The sequence below is a fragment of the Oncorhynchus gorbuscha genome, linkage group LG13 (genome assembly GCF_021184085.1).
Source record: "Oncorhynchus gorbuscha isolate QuinsamMale2020 ecotype Even-year linkage group LG13, OgorEven_v1.0, whole genome shotgun sequence".
NCBI classification, from domain to species: domain Eukaryota; kingdom Metazoa; phylum Chordata; class Actinopteri; order Salmoniformes; family Salmonidae; genus Oncorhynchus; species Oncorhynchus gorbuscha.
Window position 1 is genome coordinate 83,362,321 of NC_060185.1, and position 20,752 is coordinate 83,383,072.

General features: G+C 41.7%; 1 protein-coding gene across 5 annotated transcripts; it reads left to right on the plus strand.

Annotated features, from left to right (window-relative positions):
* Positions 1-111: 111 nt before the first annotated feature.
* LOC123993595 (nuclear RNA export factor 1-like) lies at positions 112-20,546 on the plus strand. 5 transcript variants are annotated; one of them, XM_046295929.1, is made up of 21 exons: positions 112-525; positions 1,299-1,355; positions 2,116-2,347; positions 2,476-2,620; positions 2,707-2,790; positions 3,223-3,327; positions 4,301-4,381; positions 4,507-4,576; positions 4,666-4,754; positions 4,846-4,953; positions 5,163-5,272; positions 5,470-5,506; positions 5,592-5,660; positions 5,762-5,817; positions 9,792-10,039; positions 10,151-10,266; positions 10,364-10,479; positions 10,721-10,903; positions 17,248-17,288; positions 20,057-20,117; positions 20,225-20,546. In XM_046295929.1, the coding sequence occupies exons 1-20, from the start codon at positions 465-467 to the stop codon at positions 20,113-20,115; spliced, it is 2,067 nt and encodes a 688-aa protein (XP_046151885.1). In that variant the 5' UTR covers positions 112-464; the 3' UTR covers positions 20,116-20,117; positions 20,225-20,546. The 5 variants fall into 5 exon arrangements, with proteins under 5 accessions (XP_046151885.1, XP_046151884.1, XP_046151886.1 ...); XM_046295930.1 differs by lacking the exon at positions 17,248-17,288 and having other exon boundaries at positions 114-525; positions 9,792-9,896; positions 9,981-10,039; XM_046295928.1 differs by lacking the exon at positions 17,248-17,288 and having other exon boundaries at positions 113-525.
* Positions 20,547-20,752: the final 206 nt, after the last annotated feature.

Sequence of the window (20,752 nt, forward strand, 5' to 3'; positions counted from 1 at the left end):
CAGCATTACATCTTTGTCGCATGCCAGGAATTGTCTTTACTGCTCAGTGGATGTCCCTGAGTTCTCTTACCTTGAAGGTAGCGCGCATGCTCAAACCACTCACAAGGGGGCATTGTTTAAAGTTATTAGGAGGGTCCGTCTGCGGACAGGCCACTATCAATTTAGTCCCTATCGCAAATTTGATATTGTAGTCGCCATTTATTTTCATCGTCACAACTTATATTGCTAAAACTAAACACTTTGACTAATATTTAGTTTTGATCAAGCATTGTTTAAATGTGGTCAATTATAGATTTGCACTGCAAAATGAGGCAACACCAGAGAAACGTTGACGTTTCTCCAATTTGTTAGCTAGCGAACTTTTAAACTGCACAAGTGAAGTAAACCAGCAACCCATGTCTATAAAATAAATTGCATTTGTTCAGATAATTTGGTGACAGTACTCGGTAACTGCGAGACTCAAGATGACCTTTCGAAAATGGTACCCCAACCTGGCTGTGGTCGCACGTGTCCGATTTGACCAAGGTATGGCTAATTAGCTAGCTAACGTTAGCTTTCACTAGCAAATATTTTTAAGGCAACTTCTTTGTTTAATAGTTTAGTCAACCAATGTAATGGGTATTTAAATAAATGTTTATTACGTTTGCCTGAACTGTTAGGTTGAAAACAGCTCCCTTCCAATGGATTCCACTCGTACCAGGTCATGGGATTCCGCTGTTGTCAAATTACTAGTAACGTCTTATTTGACGTTTCGTAGCAGGTTAGGATAATTTACGCTGCAGATAAGAGAAGGGCTATGATTATAGTTCGGTCAAATGCTTTTTTGTTGTTGTTGTACATTTGACGTTAATTTGACAAAATCGGGATCCCTTCTAGTCATGACACCCGTACCACTGCGGTGGGCTCTTTGCTGGCAATTGCGCGCGTCCCGGAAGCTAGTGACCATGGAATATGTAGTTCTAAACCGCAGTGTTTACGTCTTTGTTAAAGTGCAGAACAGTAGCTAGATTTCCATAGAGTAATGCACTAGGACACCATTTATAACCATATTACCTTCACGTTTTGGAACAAAGTTCTATATTTTTAAATATCTATTTTTCACTCGTTTTGATTTATGTTCGTTTGAGGTAGCCTATAGTCGCAGCGCTTGTGATGTACTGTCTGTCACCCAGGGTTCTGTTTTGTATCTGACACTGACAGTGGAGTATGGCGGACGGTGGCCGGTTCTACAGTGGTAAGTTACCCTGGAACAAAGCTTCAAATCTGCTTCTAAACAGTTGTTTTCCTCCTCTGCCTAGATCAGGAGGGAGTTGTCGTCCAGAGAGATGTCGAGCGCAAAGGCAAGCTACCAGGAGGTAAAACGCCGAAGTGTAAACAAATAAGTGAGGCGCATATGGGGACAGGACAGTCTTTACGTTTTCTGTGACACAGGAATTTTAGGCCACATCCAGATTCAGGAACAATCCCAAGCACACCTGGCTACCAATACAGTGTTGGCAATTATTTTTTAGTGAGAATCGCGATTGGCTCCCTGATTTGTCATTAGAGTATGTTTTGCCCCCTGCCTTGCTGCAGCAAGACATTTCTTCACCCCCCCCCCCCCCCCTTGAGCTTCTCTGCCTGTGTGTGCACCATTGCTGTGACTGCTGTTGCACAGACAACTTGAACCAATCTCGTTTGGTGCTAAAATTAAGTCAGAAAATTCGCTAAATGCTATGAAAACCATAGAAATCATCAGTGTGTCAAAATTCACCAAAGGCAGTCTGAAAAGTAGCTGAATTTGTTGCTAGCCTTTACAAATAAAAGTATCTGTAGGGGTCTAAAAACTTGCTAAATATAGGGACAAATTTTGCAACACTGGTGACCGTTGGTCAGTTGACCAGACTGAGGTATGCTCAATATTTTAAATGCAGATTCAGAAGTATTTGTGCCATTTATCACTAAATATTTGGAGCTACTTTAGTCACCTTTTTAAATATGCAGTTATATGATGAATCATCTACAACTGTGTCTACAACATGATAATGTATATGCATAAACAGATATTCATACCAGAAGATTGCCCGTACGAGGTTGTTTATGATGATCCATCCTCTCTCTCTCTCCCTCCCCCAGAGCATGACAACAGAGTCTCGGGCCCTCAGTTCCGGGGGGGGCGTATGAGTCGGGGCCCCTTAAGGGGCCCAATCTACTACGACGGTCCGGCCAGGCAGCAGAGGCCTCGAGGGGGCCAAATGGGTGGGTTCAGGGGCCCTGGACCGGGACCTCGGGTCCGGTTCGAAGATAACTATGTAGATGTAACTATGAACAGCGGGAGCCCACAGGATGGCAGCTCTCACCGCAGATTGTGAGTGAGATTGCATACTACAACTGTTACATGGCAGCGATAAGATTTTCTGTTACTGTCTATAAATAAACATATGTTTTGTGAGATTATTCTTTGTCAGGTAACACTGTGCACTCTGACCCCCTTAGCAACCCATACAGGTGGCCGAATCGGAGAGGTGATGGACAATTTGACCGAGACAGAAGAGGAGCTGGGGGCTACAGAGGAGAAGGTGGAGGAGGAAGAGAAGGAGGTGGAGGAGGAAAAGACAAGAGCAGTTGGTGCAAGATGATTGTGAGTATCTTTAACGAAGAGCATGACAAGTATCTATTTCATTATGGTAAACTATTTTATAGTCAACTAATTGCTCTCTCTGGCAGATTCCCTATGGGAGGAAATATGACAAGAAATGGCTGCTGACGGCTTTACAGAACCTGTGCTCTGTACCCTTCACACCTGTTCAGGTAAGTTGCTGGCAGAAAGCCCAGCCATTATCATAGGACTTGACTGATGGGTTAAATGTTGTTTTTCTGATCACTGGGATAGAGGAGTCTAATGCTTTGATACCAATACAAGTAAATGTATGCCTGTCTATTAAACCGGGGCGGCAGGTTGCCTAGTGGTTAGAGCGTTGGACTTGTAACCGAAAGGTTGCAAGATCGAATCCTCGAGCTGACAAGGTCAAAATATGTTGTTCTGCCCCTGAACAAGGCAGTTAACCCACTGTTCCTAGGCCTAGAATTTTTCTTAACTGACTTGTAACTGACTTGCCCAGTTAAATAAAGGTTAAAAAAATATATATATAGAAGTAAATGTTGAGGATATTTACAAGTGCATTTAAGTATTAGTATTGTTTCTCTCTCTCTTGCCCCCCCCCATCCATCCATCCCTTTCAGTACCAGATTGAAGGCCATAAAGCCCAGTTCTACCTCGAGGATGCCTGCACAGCCAACGCACTGTGCAGAGTCTCTCGCCAAATCACAGACACTGAGGGCTACAAGGTACAGCAGCCTTCTCACTAACCGTTGGCTATACTCCTGGCTATAAGTGTAGTGTATCCCTTCTATTCCTCAAACCATGATCTCCCAATTTAATGTTATTTGATAAGAGCTGCAGATTGAATGTTAATATACACTGAACAAAAATATAAACGTAACATGTAAGTGTTGGACCAAGTGTTGGTCCCATGTTTCATGAGCTTAAATAAAATATCCCAGAAATGTTCCATACACACACAAAAAGCTTATTTCCCTTAAATGTTGTGCACAAATTTGTTTACATCTCTGTTAGTGAGCATTTCTCCTTTGCCAGGATAATCCATCCACCTGACAGGTATGGCATATCTAGAAGCTGATTAAACAGCATGATCTTTACACAGGTGCACCTTGTGCTGGAGACAATAAAAGGCCACTCTAAAATGTGCAGTTTTGTCACACGACACAATGCTACATACTGTATGTCTCAAGTTTTGAAGGAGTGTGCAATTGGCATGCTAACTGCAGGAATGTCCACCAGAGCTGTTGCCAGATAATTGGATGTTAATTTCTCTACCATAAGTCACCTCCAACGTAAATTTGAGAAAATTAGGGAGTACGTCCAACCGGCCTCAACTGCAGACCACGTGTAACCACGCCAGCCCAGGACCTCCACATCCGGCTTCTTCACCTGCGGGATCGTCTGAGGGGGGGTGCTGAGGAGTATTTTTGTCTGTAATAAAGCTCTTTTGTGAAGAAACTCATTCTGATTGACTGGGCCCTGGCTCCCCAGTGGGTAGGCCTATGCCCTCCCAGACCCCCCCCATGGCTGTGCCCCTGCCCAGTCATGTGAAGCCCATAGATTTGGGCCTAATTATGAACTGACACTCATTAAAATTGTTGCATGTTGCGTAAAGATTTTTGTACAGTAGAATTTCTTTGAAGTTACTACTTATAATAATGTTCATGCTTCCTCTACACCCCCCCCCCTCCTCTCTAGGTGATAGTGCTGATGAACCCCTGTCCTCCTCCCGCCATCCTCAACACCCAACTGAAGCCTGAAGACATGGAGCACTTAAAGGTGAGAGATGGAGGGAGGGGGCAGCGATGGAGAAAGTTGGAAAATAATAATATAATAATAATAATAATAATAAGGATGGATATTTACAGATGAATATGTAATATCTTCTGTAATATCTCTGTCAGCAATGCATGGCCAAGCGTTTTGATGGGTCCCAGCGAGCACTGGACCTGAACAACATCCGTACTGACCCAGGTAGCACCCCATACTACCTGGAGATTCAAACTAACCACTGTTTCTATCTTCCTCTGTCCTGGTCTAAAATGTATGTACCTCTGTTACAGACTTGGTGTCTCAGAACATCAGGGCAATCTTGAGCAGAAAGACCTTTATGGATGCTGTGGTCAAGATCATTGAGGAAAACATCCCTGAGGTAATAGTATAATAATACCAATCTATACCCATACAGTTTCAGTGTGTAGTGCTAAAATGTGTAGCTCTCTTGTCCTCTTCTTTTATCTCAGCTGGTGTGTCTGAACTTGAGCAATAACAAGCTGTATAAACTGGAAGATGTGGCAGATCTGATAAGCAAGGCCCCACACCTGAAGATCCTCAACCTCTCCCACAATGAGGTGAGAGAAGAGACTGACCCTTAACCCTAATCTCTAACCTTGTCTATTCATTTTGGGGGCGAATCCTAACTTTCACATCACATGTTTATTACTACGTCATGCATTAATATCAATGGGAGATTACAAATTAGGATTTGCTCCTAAATCTGCTCACTCACTTAACCTTTTCCCACTCAATCCTCTTTTTTCTTTCTCCATCTTCCTCCCAGTTGAAGTCAGAGAAGGAGCTGGATAGGTTGAAGGGTTTGAAGCTGGTTGAGCTGTGGTTGGACCGTAACCCACTGTGTGACCAGTTCAAGGACCAGCTCACCTACATCAGGTCAGTCTCTGAGCCTGGGTGGGGGTTAGGCTGTGTGTGTTATTTAGTAGGTAGATGGGAGCACTGACATAGTCCGGTGGATGCCGCAGTCCAGTGGATGTCGTGGCCCTGTTGACTCCATTACGTTGAGTGGGTGTGTGAGGTGGGATGTGACTTCTCTGTTCTTGTTCCCTCTTCATTGTGAACATGGCCACCAGTGCTATCAGGGAGAGGTTTCCCCGGCTACTCAAACTGGTAAGATGTTCTGTTTTCTTCTCTGATCCTCTCCATCTTTGACTGCATTTGATTTGCTTGTTTATTTCCTGTTGTTTTTCTGTAGGATGGTCATGACCTCCCCCCGCCGATAGTGTTTGAAGTGGTATCACCCACCACTACCCCCCCCTGCAAGGTCTGGTCCGTTTTCGTTCACAGAATAACAAAAAGGTGCACTTGATTCATTTTATTCGCTTGGTTGATTCTGACAGATGCTCTTTTCTTTGACCAATCCAGGGTAGCTACTTCGGTTCAGAAGAAATCAAGGTCCTCATCATGCATTTCCTGCAACAGTAAGTTTATTCACATATCTTTTGTCAAGATTCAAGAATATTCCTTCAGAAAGGATATATTTGTCACCTTTAAGACGGGTAACACAGTGGGTGCTTGTCAAAATGCATAATTCGGAGCAAAGCAGTCCAAATCAAAGTATGTGAAATGAAGCATGGAGGGCACATCTTGAAGGCGTACATGTTGCCTGACAACAATATTTGATCTTGATATGTTAATAAATACATGGTGTTTCATTTCGGCATGTTTACCTGCCTACGTACCGTAGATCTCAAGCCCATAATAAGTCAATAGGGCTAACTGGCTAGCTACTACTGTTAGCTAGCCACGAAGAATTGACATCTATCTTGCATAATATTTGTTTGAGGTCCTTTTGCTTGTTAAACTATCTAGTTAGATACATTATTACAATTCACATATAGCTAGCTGATAGTTAAGAAGTAAAATGGTTGCTTTGTGTATGTGTTGTTTCGTCTTTATTGACATTGTCATGGCTGGAAGACAGTTCAGTGAATGGGTAAGTCCATAGTAAGTCAATATGGCTAGCCAACTAGCCACACAGAATTGGTAGCTACCCAAGAAAAATGTACCACTACCACGCATAACATTCGTTTTAAATAATTTTTGCCTGTTTAACACATTTTTTTATCTAATTGCTTTAAATATTGACTGGCTGTCATCAGGCTGCCCACTCAAGAGAAAGCTTTAAACTGTAACTTGTGCCTGTAACCTGGTTCAGGTTATCAATCAACCTACCAGGCTAGTTAAAAACAGTATAGGAATGAAATCATCAACATGTATTGATCATATCTTTACTTATGCTGCAGAAATTTGTTTGAAAGCAGTATCCAAATACCTTGGATATAGTGATCACAATATAGAAGCCATATCTAGGAAAACCAAAGTTCCAAAGGCTGTGCCTAATATTGTGTATAAGAGGTCATACAATAAGTTTTGTAGTGATTCCTATGTTGATGTGAAGAATTTGTTGGTCCATGGTGTGTGAAAGATTATTGGAATCTGTGTGGGTAGCTGGACAGGTAGGATGACTGACAGTGAAGGTGAACAGGTGGTCACGTGTCAGGTGACAGAAGAATGGATGAGACTGAGGCAGGAATTCCTTTAACCATAAAGTGGTATATTTACTGAGTAGTCTGTGGATTCATGGACGCACAGAACTTCTGGATGAGATGGAGTTAAGGAAGAGAAAGCAGCGAGATCAGGCGATGGCAATTTCCTCCATTTATGGAGTTGAGATCTGTCGGACATTTACGAATTCCCTAAAGTGAGTGTGGAAGAAGTGAACAATCCATTGTTGTCTATCAACAATGACAAGTAACCGGGGTCTGACAACTTGGATGGAAAATTACTGAGGATAATAGAGGACAATATTGCCACTACTATTTACCATATCTTCAATTTAAGACCACTAGAAGTGTGTGTCCTCAGGCCTGGAGGGAAGCAAAAGTCATTCCCCTACCTAAAATAGTAAAGCCCCTTTAATGGCTCAAATAGCCTACCAATCAGCCTGTTACCAACCCTGAGTAAACTTTTGGAAAAAATTGTGTTTGATCAGGTCGCAATTGTAAATGAGAACTTGTTCTCAACTTGCCTACCTGGTTAAATAAAGGTTAAATAAAAAAAGATACAATGCAATTTTTCAGCACACTTATAGGGAAGGACATTCAGCAAGCACAGCACTTACACAAATGATTGATTGGCTGAGAGAAAATGCTAAAAATACATTTGGGGGCTGTTTTGTTCAAATTCAGTGCGGCTTTTGACATTATCGATCATAGTCTGTTGCTGGAAAAACGTATACATTATGGCTTTACACCCCCTGCTATATTGTGGATAAAGAGTTCTGTCTAATAGAACACAGAGGGTGTTCTTTAATGGAAGCCTCTCCAACAAAATCCAGGTGGTTTGAGGAATTCCCCAGGACAGCTGTCTGGGCCCCTTTTACTTTTTTCAATCTTGACTAACGACATGCCACCGGCTTTGAGTAAAGCCAGCGTGTCTATGTATGCGGATGACTCAACACTACAAGTCAGCAACTGAAATGACAGCAACACTTAACAAAGAGCTGCAGTTAGTTTCCGAATGGGTGGCAAGGAATAAGTTAGTCCTAAATATTTCAAAAAATAAAAGCATTGTAATTGGGACAAATCATTCACTAAACCCTAAACCCCTGAAATAAATATTGTAATGAATAATGTGGAAATTGAGCAAGTTGAGGAGACTAAACTGCTTGGAGTAACCCTGGGTTGTAAACTGTCATGGTTAAAACATATTGATTCAACAGTAGCTAGGATGGGGAGAAGTCTCTCTATAATAAGCGCTGCTCTGCATTCTTAACAGCAGTATCAATAAGGCAGGCCCTAGTTTTGTCGCACCTGGACTACAGTTCAGTCGTATGGTCAGTTGCCACAAAGAGGGACTCAGGAAAATTGCAATTGGCTCAGAACAGGGCAGCTCGGCTGGCCCTTGGATATACAAAGAGAGCTAACATTAATAATATGCATGTCAATCTCTCCTGGCTCAAAGTAAAGGAGAGATTGATTTCATCACTACTTGTATTTGTGAGAGGTATTGACATGTTGAATGCACCGAGCTGTCTGTTTGAACTACTGGAACACAGCTCGGAAACTCATGCATACCCCACAAGACATGCCACCAGAGATCTCTTCACAGTCCCCAAGTCCTGAACAGACTATGGGAGGCGCAAAGTACTACATAGAGCCACAACTACATGGAACTCTATTCCGCATCAAGTAACTCATGCAAGCAGTAAAATTTGATATAAAAACAGAAATAAACCTTATGGAACAGCGGGGACTGTGAAGCAACACAAACCTAGACACATGCATACAAACACACGATAACATACGCACTATACACACATGTACACATGGATGTTGTCTTATAGATATGTGGTGGTAGAGTAGAGGCCTAACAGGCTGACTACACCGCGAGCATTGCAAAATACATTTAGAAATCTATATTATTCAATCATTGCACCCACACTGCTCGCATGCGCCAACGAGCATCTGCGTTGCCAAGGGCTAAAATAGAAGTCAGTTCTATTTGTGATGCAGATTGCGCTGCAAGTCCTGCCTCTCCCATGTCCTCATTGGTTTATAGAAGCAGGTACCCACGTGCCATCTCCTCATTGGTTATACTCACATGGGTGACTGAAAGACGAACGAGGTCAGTGGCGGTAATGCACCTAATTTATGAAAGTTGCCATTCACAATATAAAGTCGAGAAGAAAAGGCGGAGGAGAGATGACTAGAAACGATTCGTTTGACCGTTTTATGTGTGTATTAATTGTCGGAGTAGAGGACCTTGTGCATTTCAGGTGAAATAACAACTTTTCGACCTGTCCCCAAATTAATTAATTATTCAGAGTTTGTTTTGATATTTTAACTTGCGTGTCGTTTGGTGTGGGGGGGACAAAATACATTTATGCACGATGGCACACACGTACGCAGACGGTTTGAGTTCCGTGTAAGGGCACACACTTAATATGTTGTGAAATCTGTTATGAATATATTGTAATATTTAAATGTATAACTACATACATAAATTCAAATAAATACAAACTAGCTGGCTAGCTAGATTATTAAGATTCATATCTAGCTGATCATTCTGAAGTAAAACGTTTGCTTTGTGTATATCTTGTTTCGTCTCTTGTTGCCATTATCCTGTTCAGTGACTGGGGAGGTGACGCGTGAGGTAATACAGTAGGGGGAGTGCGAGTTCTTCTCAAATGTAATGTTTTATGCATTCACCACACTCGTCCCCATAAGAACATACTCAAGAGAACGTGGTTGGAGAATGCATTCGAATGCATGAGTGTGTGGAGCACGGTAGTATGCATATTGAGAAACACCCAGTGTGTATGACCTCTGACAGCTATTATAGTGTTATGACCTCTATGGCAGATATTAGTGTTATAACTTTTCTATTACAGGTACTACAGTGTATATGACTCTGGGAACAGACAGCCTCTTCTAGATGCCTACCATGATGGTGCCTCCTTCTCACTCAGCTTGCCCTCCAGTCAAAACCCAAACAGGTCTCACACACACATTTCTCCATCTGAATGTCTGGCTCGTGGGAGTTCGGATTTACATATTTATTTGTATATTTTTCATCATAGGTGTAGTTTGAGAGAGTACCATAAAGACAGCCGTAACATAAAGCGACTCAAAGATCCATGTGAGTCTTCCAAATATTTAAGACAGTTAACAAGTATGTCATCAACAGATTTGTCTGTTGTATTTCTGTAATAATATGTGGCATCTTCCCTCTGGAATCTGCTCCCAACAGCAACACGGTTCCGCCTACTGAAGCACACACGGCTAAACGTGGTGGCGTTGCTCAACGAGCTGCCTAAAACTCAGCATGACTCTGCCTCCTTCAATGTAGACGTCAACACTTACACGGTTAGGCAATCTGATTGATAGTTAGTGTAACAATCTCAATACTATCATCAGTTCTTCTGTTCATGGTGGTCAAAACCTTGAATTTTCTCTTTTTTAGACCACGTTACTGTCCTTTACGGTCAGCGGCATGTTCAAAGAAGTTGATGGTAAATCTCAAGGCGCGGTTAGGGCCTTCTCTCGGGTCTTCATCGCAGTTCCTGCAGGAATTTCTGGGTAATTCTGAGGTTCCTCATTCACCTGATCTTGGTTTTAAAAATCTCTTATAAGACTGTGCTGAAGAATGCTAAAATTATATCTTATATGATATACGAAAACAATGGTCAACGAATATTAATAAATATTGGCATCAGTTATAAGAAAATGTAACAGGCAAACTGGTCCTATATTAAAGAAATCGGGGGGGTTAATTGAAAGACAGTTTCAAACTATTTGTCTTCCATTTCTCCCTCTCCAGTCTATGCATAGTGAATGACGAGCTATTTGTGCGCATCGCTACAACGGAGGAGATCCAGCATGCATTCGCTGCTACCGCCCCCACTCCCTCCAGCAGCCCAGTGCCCACCCTCACCGCCCCCCAGCAGGAGATGCTCTCCGCCTTCTCCCTCAAGTCTGGCATGAACCTTGAGTGGTCGCAGAAGTAAGTTTGTGGGCATGTTCAAGCGGATCAATTTTGTTAAGTCATTGGTCACCGCCTTTCAAAGTGTGTTGCATTATGGGGATAAAAATTGTCCGACTTGTGTCTACATGTCGACTACATGACCTTTATAAAAAAACGTGATCAAAGGTCATGCAGTTTTTTATAAAGTCGCCTTCAAGTCGCTGCAGTTGCTTCTGATCGATTGCACCATGCAGCCGTCACCTGGCTACTGGGAGGTACTATTTGTCAACCAATCATTAGGGTGTTTTTGTTTGACCCATGCGAACAATACCCGAGACGTGACGGAAACAGGAACCAACTTTTCCACAATTCAAATGTTATTATGTACAAATTGTGATATTTTGAGGCGCTCTCCTGATGAAACTACGGAGGAGAGTAAATTAAATCTAGATCACCTTTACTCAACACACAGACTCATACAAAGCACTCCCTCCCCCTCCATTTGGCAAATCTGACCAATGATCCTCCTGATTCCTTCATACAAGCAAAAACAGGAAGTATCAGTGACACGCTCAATTCTGAAGTGGTCCGATGAAGTGGATGCTAAGATACAGGACTGTTTTGCTAGCATAGACTAGAATATGTTCCGTGATTCATCCGATGTCATTGAGGAGTTTACCACATCAGTCACTGGCTTCATTAATAAGTGCATCGACGACATCGTCCCTAGTGCCTTCAGAAAGTATTCGCACCACTTGACTTTTTCAACATTTTGTTGTGTTGCAGACTGAATTTAAAATGGATTAAATAGAGTTTCTTTTTGTCACTGGCCTACACACAATACCCCATAATGTTAAAGTATAGTTATGTTTTTGGACATTTAAAAAAATCATTCTAAATGAAAAGCTGAACTGCCTTGAGTCAATAAGTATTCAACCCCTTTTATGGCAAGCCTAAATATACTATACAAAAATATAAATGCAACATCAAATCCAACTTTATTTGTCATATGTGCCAAATACAGCAAGTGTAGACCTTATCGTGAAATGCTTACTTTACAAGCCTTTAACCAACAGTGCAGTAACATGCAACATTTTCAAAGATTCTACTGAGTTACAGTTCATATAAGGAAATCAGTCAATTGAAATAAATTCATTAGGCCCTAAACTAGGGATTTCACATGCCTGGGAATACAGATATGCATCTGTTGGTCACAGTTACCTTAAAAACAGTAGGTTCATGGATCAGAAAACCAGTCAGTATCTGGGGTAACCACCATTTTCCTCATGCAGCGCGCGACACATCTCCTTCTCAGAGTTGATCAGGCTGTTGATTGTGGCCTGTGGAATGCTTCAATGGCTGTGTAAAGTTGCTGGATATTGGTGGGAACTGGAACACACTGTCTTACACGTCAATCCAGAGTATCTCAAACATGCTCAATGGGTGACATGTCTGGTGAGTATGCAGGCCATGAAAGAACTGGGCCATTTTCAGCTTCCAGGAATTATGTACAGATCCTTGCGACGTGGGGCCGTGCATTATCATGCTGAAACATGAAGGGTAGGCGGCGGATGAATAACAATGAGGATCTCGTTACGGAATCTCTGTGCATGCAAATTGCCATTGATAAAATGCAATTGTGTTCGTAGCTTATGCCTGCCCATACCTATACCACTCTGTTCACAAGGTTTATCAGAAAACCGCTCATCCGCATGATTCCATACACGTGGTCTGCAGTTGTGAGGCCTGTTGGACATATTGCCAAATTCTCTCTCAATTTTGTTTTGTTTTAGGTGGCTTGTGGTAGAGAAATTAACATTTATTTCTCTGGCAACAGCTCTGGTGGACATTCCTGCAGTCAGCATGCCAATTGCATGCTCCCGGAAACATGAGACTTTGTGTTGTGTGATGACAACTGCACATAGTGGCCTTTTATTGTCTCCAGCACAAGGTTCACCTGTGTAATGATCATGCTGCTTGATATGCCTCACCTGTCAGGTGGATGGATTATCTTGGCAAAGTAGAAATATTCACTAACAGGGTTGTACATTTTCTTTTGAGAAATTCACTTCAATTTTCAACTTTTCAATTTCAACCACAAAGACCAGAGAGGTTTTCCAATGTCTCGCAAAGAAGGGCACCTATTGGTAGATGGGTAAAAATAAAAAAGCATCCTGTCCCTTTTAACATGGTGAAGATATTATTAGGCGTTGGATGGCGTATCAATACACCCAGTCACTACAAAGATACAGGCATCCTTCATAACTCAGTTGCCAGAGAGGAAGGAAACTCCTCAGGGATTTCACCATGAGGCCACTGGGGATTTTAAAACAGATAGAGTTTAATGGTTGTGATATGATAACTGAGGATGGATCAACAACATTGTAGTTACTCCACAATACTAACCTAAATGACAGAGTGAAAATAAGGAAGCCTGCACAGAATAAAAAATATTCCAAAACATGCATCCTGTTTGCAACAAAGCACTTAAGTAATACTGCAAAAAAATGTGGCAAAGAAATTAACTTTTTGTCCTGAATACAAAGCGTTATGTTTGGGGCAAATACAACAGAATGCATCACTGAGTATCACTCTTTATATTTTCAGGTATGATGGTGGCTGCGTCGTGGTTTAGGTATGCCATCGGCAAGGACTAGGGAGTTTTTTAGGATAAAAAAGAAATGGAATACAGCTATAAGCAAAGGCAAAATCCTAGAGGAAAACCTGGTTCAGCCTGTTTTCCAACAGACTGGGAGACAAATTCACCTTTTAGCAGGACAATAACCTAAAACACAGGGCCAAATATACACTGGAGTTGCTTTCTAAGACGACACTGAATCTTCTTGAGTTGTCTAATTAGTTTTGACTTAAATTGTCTTAAAATAGGGCAAGACTTTTTAAAATGGCTGTCTAGCGATAATCAACTTGACAGAGCTTGATTATTTTTTAAGAATAATGGGCAAATATTGTACAATCCAGTTGTGCAAAGCTCTTAGAGACTTACCCAAAAAGACTCGCAGCTGTAATCGCTGCCAAAGGTTCTTCTACAAGTATTGATTCAGGTGTGAATACCTATGTAAATTAGATTTTTGAATGTAATACATTTTCAAAAATTTCTAAAAACAATTTCACTGTCATTATGGGGTTTTGTGTGTATATATGGGTAAGAATATATATTTTTTTAAATCCATTTTGAATTCAGGCTGTAACACAACAAAATGTGGAATAAGTCAAGGGGTATGAATAATTTGAAGGCACTGTTCATGTTTCAAGCAGTCCACCATAGTCTCTGTGCCCAAGAACGCCACGGTAACCTGTCAAATGACTATCACCCCATAGCACTCAAATATCTAGCCATGAAATACTTTGAAAGGCTGGTCATGGCTCACATCAACACCATCATCCCAGACCCCCTGGAACCTCTCCAACTCGCATACCGCCCTAACAGATCCACAGATAACACAAACTCTACTACATTCCACACTGCCCTCTCCCACCTGGACAAAAGGAACACCTTCGTGAGAATGCTGTTCATTGACTACAGCTCAGTGTTCAACACCATAGTGCCCTCAATGCTCATCACTAAGCTAAGGTTCCTGGTTCTAAACACTTCCTCTGCAACTGGATCCTGGACTTCCTGACAGGCCGCCACAAGGTGTTGAGGTAGCAACACATTTTTATTTTATTTATTATTTTATTTCACCTTTATTTAACCAGGTAGGCTAGTTGAGTACAAGTTCTCATTTGCAACTGCGACCTGGCCAAGATAAAGCATAGCAGTGTGAGCAGACAACACAGAGTTATACATGGAGTAAACAATTAACAAGTCAATAACACAATAGGGAAAAAAAGGGGAGTCTATATACATTGTGTGCAAAAGGCATGAGGTAGGCAAATAATTACAATTTTGCAGATTAACACTGGAGTGATAAATGATCAGATGGTCATGTACAGGTGGAGATATTGGTGTGCAAAAGAGCAGAAAAGTAAATAAATAAAAACAGTATGGGGATGAGGTAGGTAAATGCCACATCCGCCACGCTGACCCACAACACGGGGGCCCCTCAGGGGTGCGTGCTTTGTCCCCTCCTGTACTCTATTCACCCACGCACGACTCCAACACCATCATTAAGGCCTGATCAGCGACGATGATGAGACCGCTTATAGGGAAGAGGTCAGTGACCTGGCAGTGTGGTGGCAGGACCACAACGGCAGTAAAACAAAGGAGCTGATCGCAGACTACAGGATGCGGAGGGCCGAGCACGTGACGGGGCTGTAGTGCAGTGGTTTGAGTGCTTCAAGTTCCTCTGTCCACATCACTAAAGATCTATCATGGTCCAAATTAGTGATGCATTGATATGACATTTGTGGCCTATACCGATATCCAATATTCTACTTGCCCCAAAAAAGGATACAGATAACCAATATTAAACATTTTAGCGGCACTTTTAAGTATTCTAGTATCGCTAAATAGTTCAAACACACACGGACGCAGCGGTCTAAGGTACTGCATCGCCGTACTACAGTCCCTGGTTCGAATCCAGGCTGTATCACATCCGGCCCTGATTCGACGTCCCATAGGGCGGTGCACAACTGGCCCAGCATAGTCCGGGTTTGGAAGGGGTTAGGCCGTCATTGTAAAAAATAATTTCTTCTTAATTCTTAACTGACTTGCCTTGTTAAATAAAGGTTACACACACACACACCACACTGACCAAAAAGTTATTTTGTTGGCGTTTACGTATGTCCCCATTCCCAGTAAAACATAATCAAATCTATTTCTTTCACTTACTTGCTGTGCTGTTTTGTTTTAATTTGTTCAGTTTCATTCTTAACCAGGATTTCTATAGAACGCTGTTTGGGTCTTTGTGTGTCAAAAAATATACTATTTAACACTAATTGACGTGTCAAATAAGATTGTTGACCAATCAGGACATGAATATGACTGCACGTCACATAATAATTTAACGTGTTCATACATTTTTTACGTAGTTATTACACATTGATTACACTCACTCATATTTCATATGTCACAACGATTCATCGATGCATATGCTATAATGCTGGTAAAGTTGTCTTGCGCACCTACAGTACTGGTCATAAAAAAAGCTAGCTAGCTCATGGATGCAAGCAATGTTCTTCACCAAAAACATAGCAAAACGACACCTGTTTCAGTAGCTATATAGTTAGCTAATTAACTATATAGCCAGGTGTCATCATCTAAAATAACCCTGATTTATAAGACAGTTCTTGTTTGATTAATGGTGGTCGGACTCATCTATGTGAAACTAGCCACAATAAGGATTAGCCTCAATAGTGGACTTTGCGGTTAGCCTTCATAATAAAAGTATGGCATATTTCTACTATTTGTATTCTTTTGCGTCACTGTCAATGACATACGCAAAATCCACTATTGTGCCTAATCCTTACACATAACCCGGTCCGGTCGAACCTCACTTGCCAGCTGCTTATAACGTTAGCTTTGGGCAACAGGGTTAAGTAGCTGGGTAGCTATTTATATTTATGAACTGAAGTTCAATTTCAATAGTCGAACAACAATTGGCAGCCTAGCTAATACTTACTCACAAGGATTCCGTAATCATTGCGAAGAATAATGAAAATGACTGCAGTTTTTACTGGTGATTGTTTTCAGGCTGGTTGTATTGGTGCTAGCTAGCTACCCCAGAAGTTGCAGTCGAACGAATGATGCTTTATTACCAACACGGTATTGTAAACACATCGTTCGTGGCTGGTGTTTGCTTGCTTGCTGACTTTTTTGTACAGATTTGACAGTGCTACTGTTTCTTTTTTGACACGCAAAGACCCAAACGGCATTCCATAGTATGTATGTCGTGAAGCTAATAGCAGTGACGCTATTACTGTGTAACTCCAGTAGGGCAACATCGGAAAAATAGTGCACTTGGTAGTGTTAACCGGTGCTCGACCAGTCGGCGAAAGCCAACATCACCACGACAGAGAATGGTTGATTGTCAAGAACAATGAATTCCATTATCTTGGCTTTAATGGATTTTGCCTTTGAGTTGTCTCGCTACATGTTGTTACTCTTTCAAATGACTGCTTGACTTGTTGACTGCTCGATCCACACAGCAGACATTGTGGGCTAGTTTAGGAATGCTGTGTTGCACATATAGCGCAAAATTTTATGTGGCGTCATCACGTCATGTATCTTTGTTATATCAGTATGCACGTCAGCTTTGACATCAGTTTTGCACATTATGCGTTAAACTAGACATCGGCTGATACTGATGTTGGCATTTGTAGCTAATATCAGCCGATATGTTCACCGCTGTTTTGTGCATCCCTAGTCCAAACACACCAACACAGTCATCTTAGAGGGCACAACAATGTCTCTTCTCCCTCAGGAGGCTGAAAAGATTTGGCCTGGGCCCTCGGATCCTCAAAGGTATACAGCTGCAACATTGAGAGCATCTTGACTGGCTCCATCACCACTTGGTATGGCAACGCTTACACGGAACCCAAACCGGCTGCGCGCGTGCACCATTGTGCATAAATGTACTTTGTCCCCCCACACCAAACGCGATCACGACACGCAGGTTAAAATATCAAAACAAACTCTGAACCAATTATATTAATTTGGGGACAGGTCGAAAAGCATTAAACATGTATGGCAATTTAGCTAGCTAGCTTGCACTTGCTAGTTAATTTGTCCTATTTAGCTAGCTTGCTGTTGCTAGCTAATTTGTCCTGGGATATAAACATTGAGTTGCTGTTTCACCTGAAATGCACAAGGTCCTCTACTCCGACAATTAATCCACACATAAAATGGTCAACCGAATCGTTTCTAGTCATCTCTCCTAGGCTTTTTCTTCTCTTAAATTAGGTGCATTACCGTCACTGACCTTGTTTGTCTTTCAGTCTCCCACGTGGGTATAACCAATGAGGAGTTGGCAAGTGGGTACCTGCAAGGCAGGACTTGCAGCGCGATCTGCGTCAGAAATAGAACTGACTTCTATTTTAGCCCTTGGCAACGCAGATGCTCGTTGGTGCGCGCAAGCAGTGTGGGTGCAATAATTGAATAACATAGATTTCTAAATTGATTTGCGGTGTAGTCAGCCTCTTAGCATCTACAGAGTTACAGTGGGTAGTGCGTACGGCCCAGTACATCACTGAGGCCGAGCTCCCTGCTGCAGGACCTCTATACCAGGCGGTGTCAGGAAAGCCCCCAAAAAATCTGACTCCAGCCACAGACTGTTCTCTCTGCTACCACACAGCAAGCGGTGAACAACCCTAAGCACCTTTTACCCCCAAGCCATGAAACTTCAAAACAAGACCGCTAATTAGGTAATCAAATGTCTACTCGGACTACCTGCATTTACCCTCTCTTGAACTGACTCTATGCACACACACTGGACTCTGCTCACACGCTCTTATATACATAGACTGACACCCCAACATACACACTACATACGCCCACACCCATGCAAACTGACGCCACACACACATACACTTCTGTTACTGTCTTGTCTATCCTGTTACCTAGTCACTTGACCCCTACCTCAATTAACTTCTGCCATTGTATTTTCTACTCCCTATTCATGGGTTGCATGTTGTCACTATTGTTTTGAATGTTTGTTTTGAACTGAGCATCATCAATGAGCACTGATGAAGATTATCAAAAGTGCATTTCAGTGGCTTGGAAATACAATGACATTCGAAAGGAGGCAAACAATTGGTAGGAAAACCTTTTGTCATCATTTTGATTTCACCAGATTGACTTTAGATGCACTATAACCAAAGATTTTTAGAACTAATCCAAGATAAACCACAGTCTGTCGTTTCCAATGAGAACAAATGAGCCATAGTGAGCAGAACAAGCAAGGAGGGGGCAGGGCCAAACACGAGCTAGTGAGATCCTATTGGCGCATTCTAGCATCATCTGCATATTTTCATTAGGGAACGCTTACTCTGAAGTGTGCTTGTGCAGTAACACAATTTGCCTTTGCACTCCTAAACAATGCGATTGGGAGAAGAAAAAATGTTTTGCAAAGGGTCAAGTCTACAAACTTTAGTCCACTCTGTTCATAACAGATTCAACTTTGGGGAACAGAAAACTGTATTGAGGTCAAATGTTTCATACATGACAAAATATGCCGAATGTCAGCCAAAATCTACCTCGTTCCATCTTCTCCCACAGCCCGCCAGTGGGCTTCCTCTACCATATTTGGTAGTGAGTGGAAACGCCAAGTGGATGCTTCACATTTATACATCCAGTGAAATATGTCTCATTGTTGTATCTGTGGTATAACGTTAGCTAAGATTGAGGGGAGGCCACTGGATTTTTGCTAGCTAATGACAACACTGCCATCTGTCTAAAGTAAATTTGATGACATTATAATCCTGGCAAAGTTGTTTCCTACCAAATATTTCACAACTTTAGCAATGTCATTGTATTTCCAGGCACTATAGTGTAATTTGGACAACAGTAGTTAGCCTCCGTCCAGAATGACTGGGCTTATCACCACTTTAGGGCACCACTATGGCGCCGCCGATAGAGGGTGGCTTGAGAACATTCATAACAATGGCATGATGCGACCTTTTACCCTCAACAGCCTCAATTCATTGCGGCATGGACTCTACAAGGTGTCAAGCATTCCACGGGTGCTGGCCCATGTTGACTCCAATGCTTCCCACAGTTGTATCAAGTTGGCTGGATGTTCTTTGGGTGGTGGACCATTTATTGATACATACGGGAAAATGTTGAGTGAAAAACCCAGCAGTGTTGTAGTTCTTGACACACGCCTGGCACTTACTACCATACCTCAAAGGCACTGAAGTATTTTGTCTTGCCCCTTCACCCTCTGAATGGCACACATACACAATCCATGTCTCAATTGTATCACGGCTTGAAAATGTAAAGGTTGGAGACATGTTTATTTTGACATTATAAAGATAAACTTTTGTAAAAAATGGCAACATGTTGCATGGAGCCTTGCTGTAGGTAAACCACAACAGTGTCCGACTTTCGGCTGTCATAAATGCACCTCCCCCATCGTCACTCGTCGACTTTCCTCTACAGTCGGCTGCGTTAGCGTTATTACTGCTCGAACACATCATGTGTGTACTTGTTTGACAGATGGTCAATGTTAAAGGTCAAATTCTAAAGGTCGATGTTTGGTGAAGAAACATTCACTGTGATGTTCTCTCTGTCAGGTGTCTTCAGGACAATGAGTGGGATTTCAACAAAGCTGCACAGATCTTCACACAATTAAAAGTAAAGTATCATGAATCAACTGTCTAATAAAAGTTTGATTAAATACATGCATATTCTGAGTTTCACTTTGTCCAACTAAATGTTGTTTTTCTCCCCGTCTCCCTCAGATTGAAGGCAAGATTCCAGATGTCGCTTTTGTAAAGTGAAGTTGGAAGAATACATGCTGTTGATACTGAATATTAGATTTTCTGTTAAGAATAACTAGAATAGAATTGTATATATTTTATGGGTTTTGGTTTTATCCTTTTACTGAAGTAGAAAGAGAATGTCCACAACGTTGACTTTCTGCTCCATTGTTTTAGTAACAGTGTCAAGGTTGTTTGACTTAATGACTGATGTTATGATAAAATCTTGGTTATTTTAACCATAGTTTAAAGTCATATTTTCAATGTAATACAGTAAAATAAAAAGCAATTGGTGTTGAATGTGTTCAACCTGTTTTCAAGATTGTTTGTTATAAAATTGGCTATCAAATTCACACATACTCTGAAAATAAATTGTATTCCACAGCAAAATTATGATTATCACTGGATGACAGTACCACACGTACAGCTACCGGTCGCGTTCAGCCGCTCAAACGTTGCATGCATCAACCAATTGCTGTGTAGTCAGCTAATACGTAAAATAACTATTCA

Coding starts and splice junctions, on each gene's coding strand:
- LOC123993595 (XM_046295929.1), top strand. CDS start 465: ATGACCTTTCGAAAATGGTACCCCAACCTGGCTGTGGTCGCACGTGTC. Junction 4,755..4,845: donor TTGAGGAAAACATCCCTGAG/GTAATAGTATAA, acceptor CTTTTATCTCAG/CTGGTGTGTCTGAACTTGAG. Junction 10,267..10,363: donor TAGACGTCAACACTTACACG/GTTAGGCAATCT, acceptor TCTCTTTTTTAG/ACCACGTTACTGTCCTTTAC.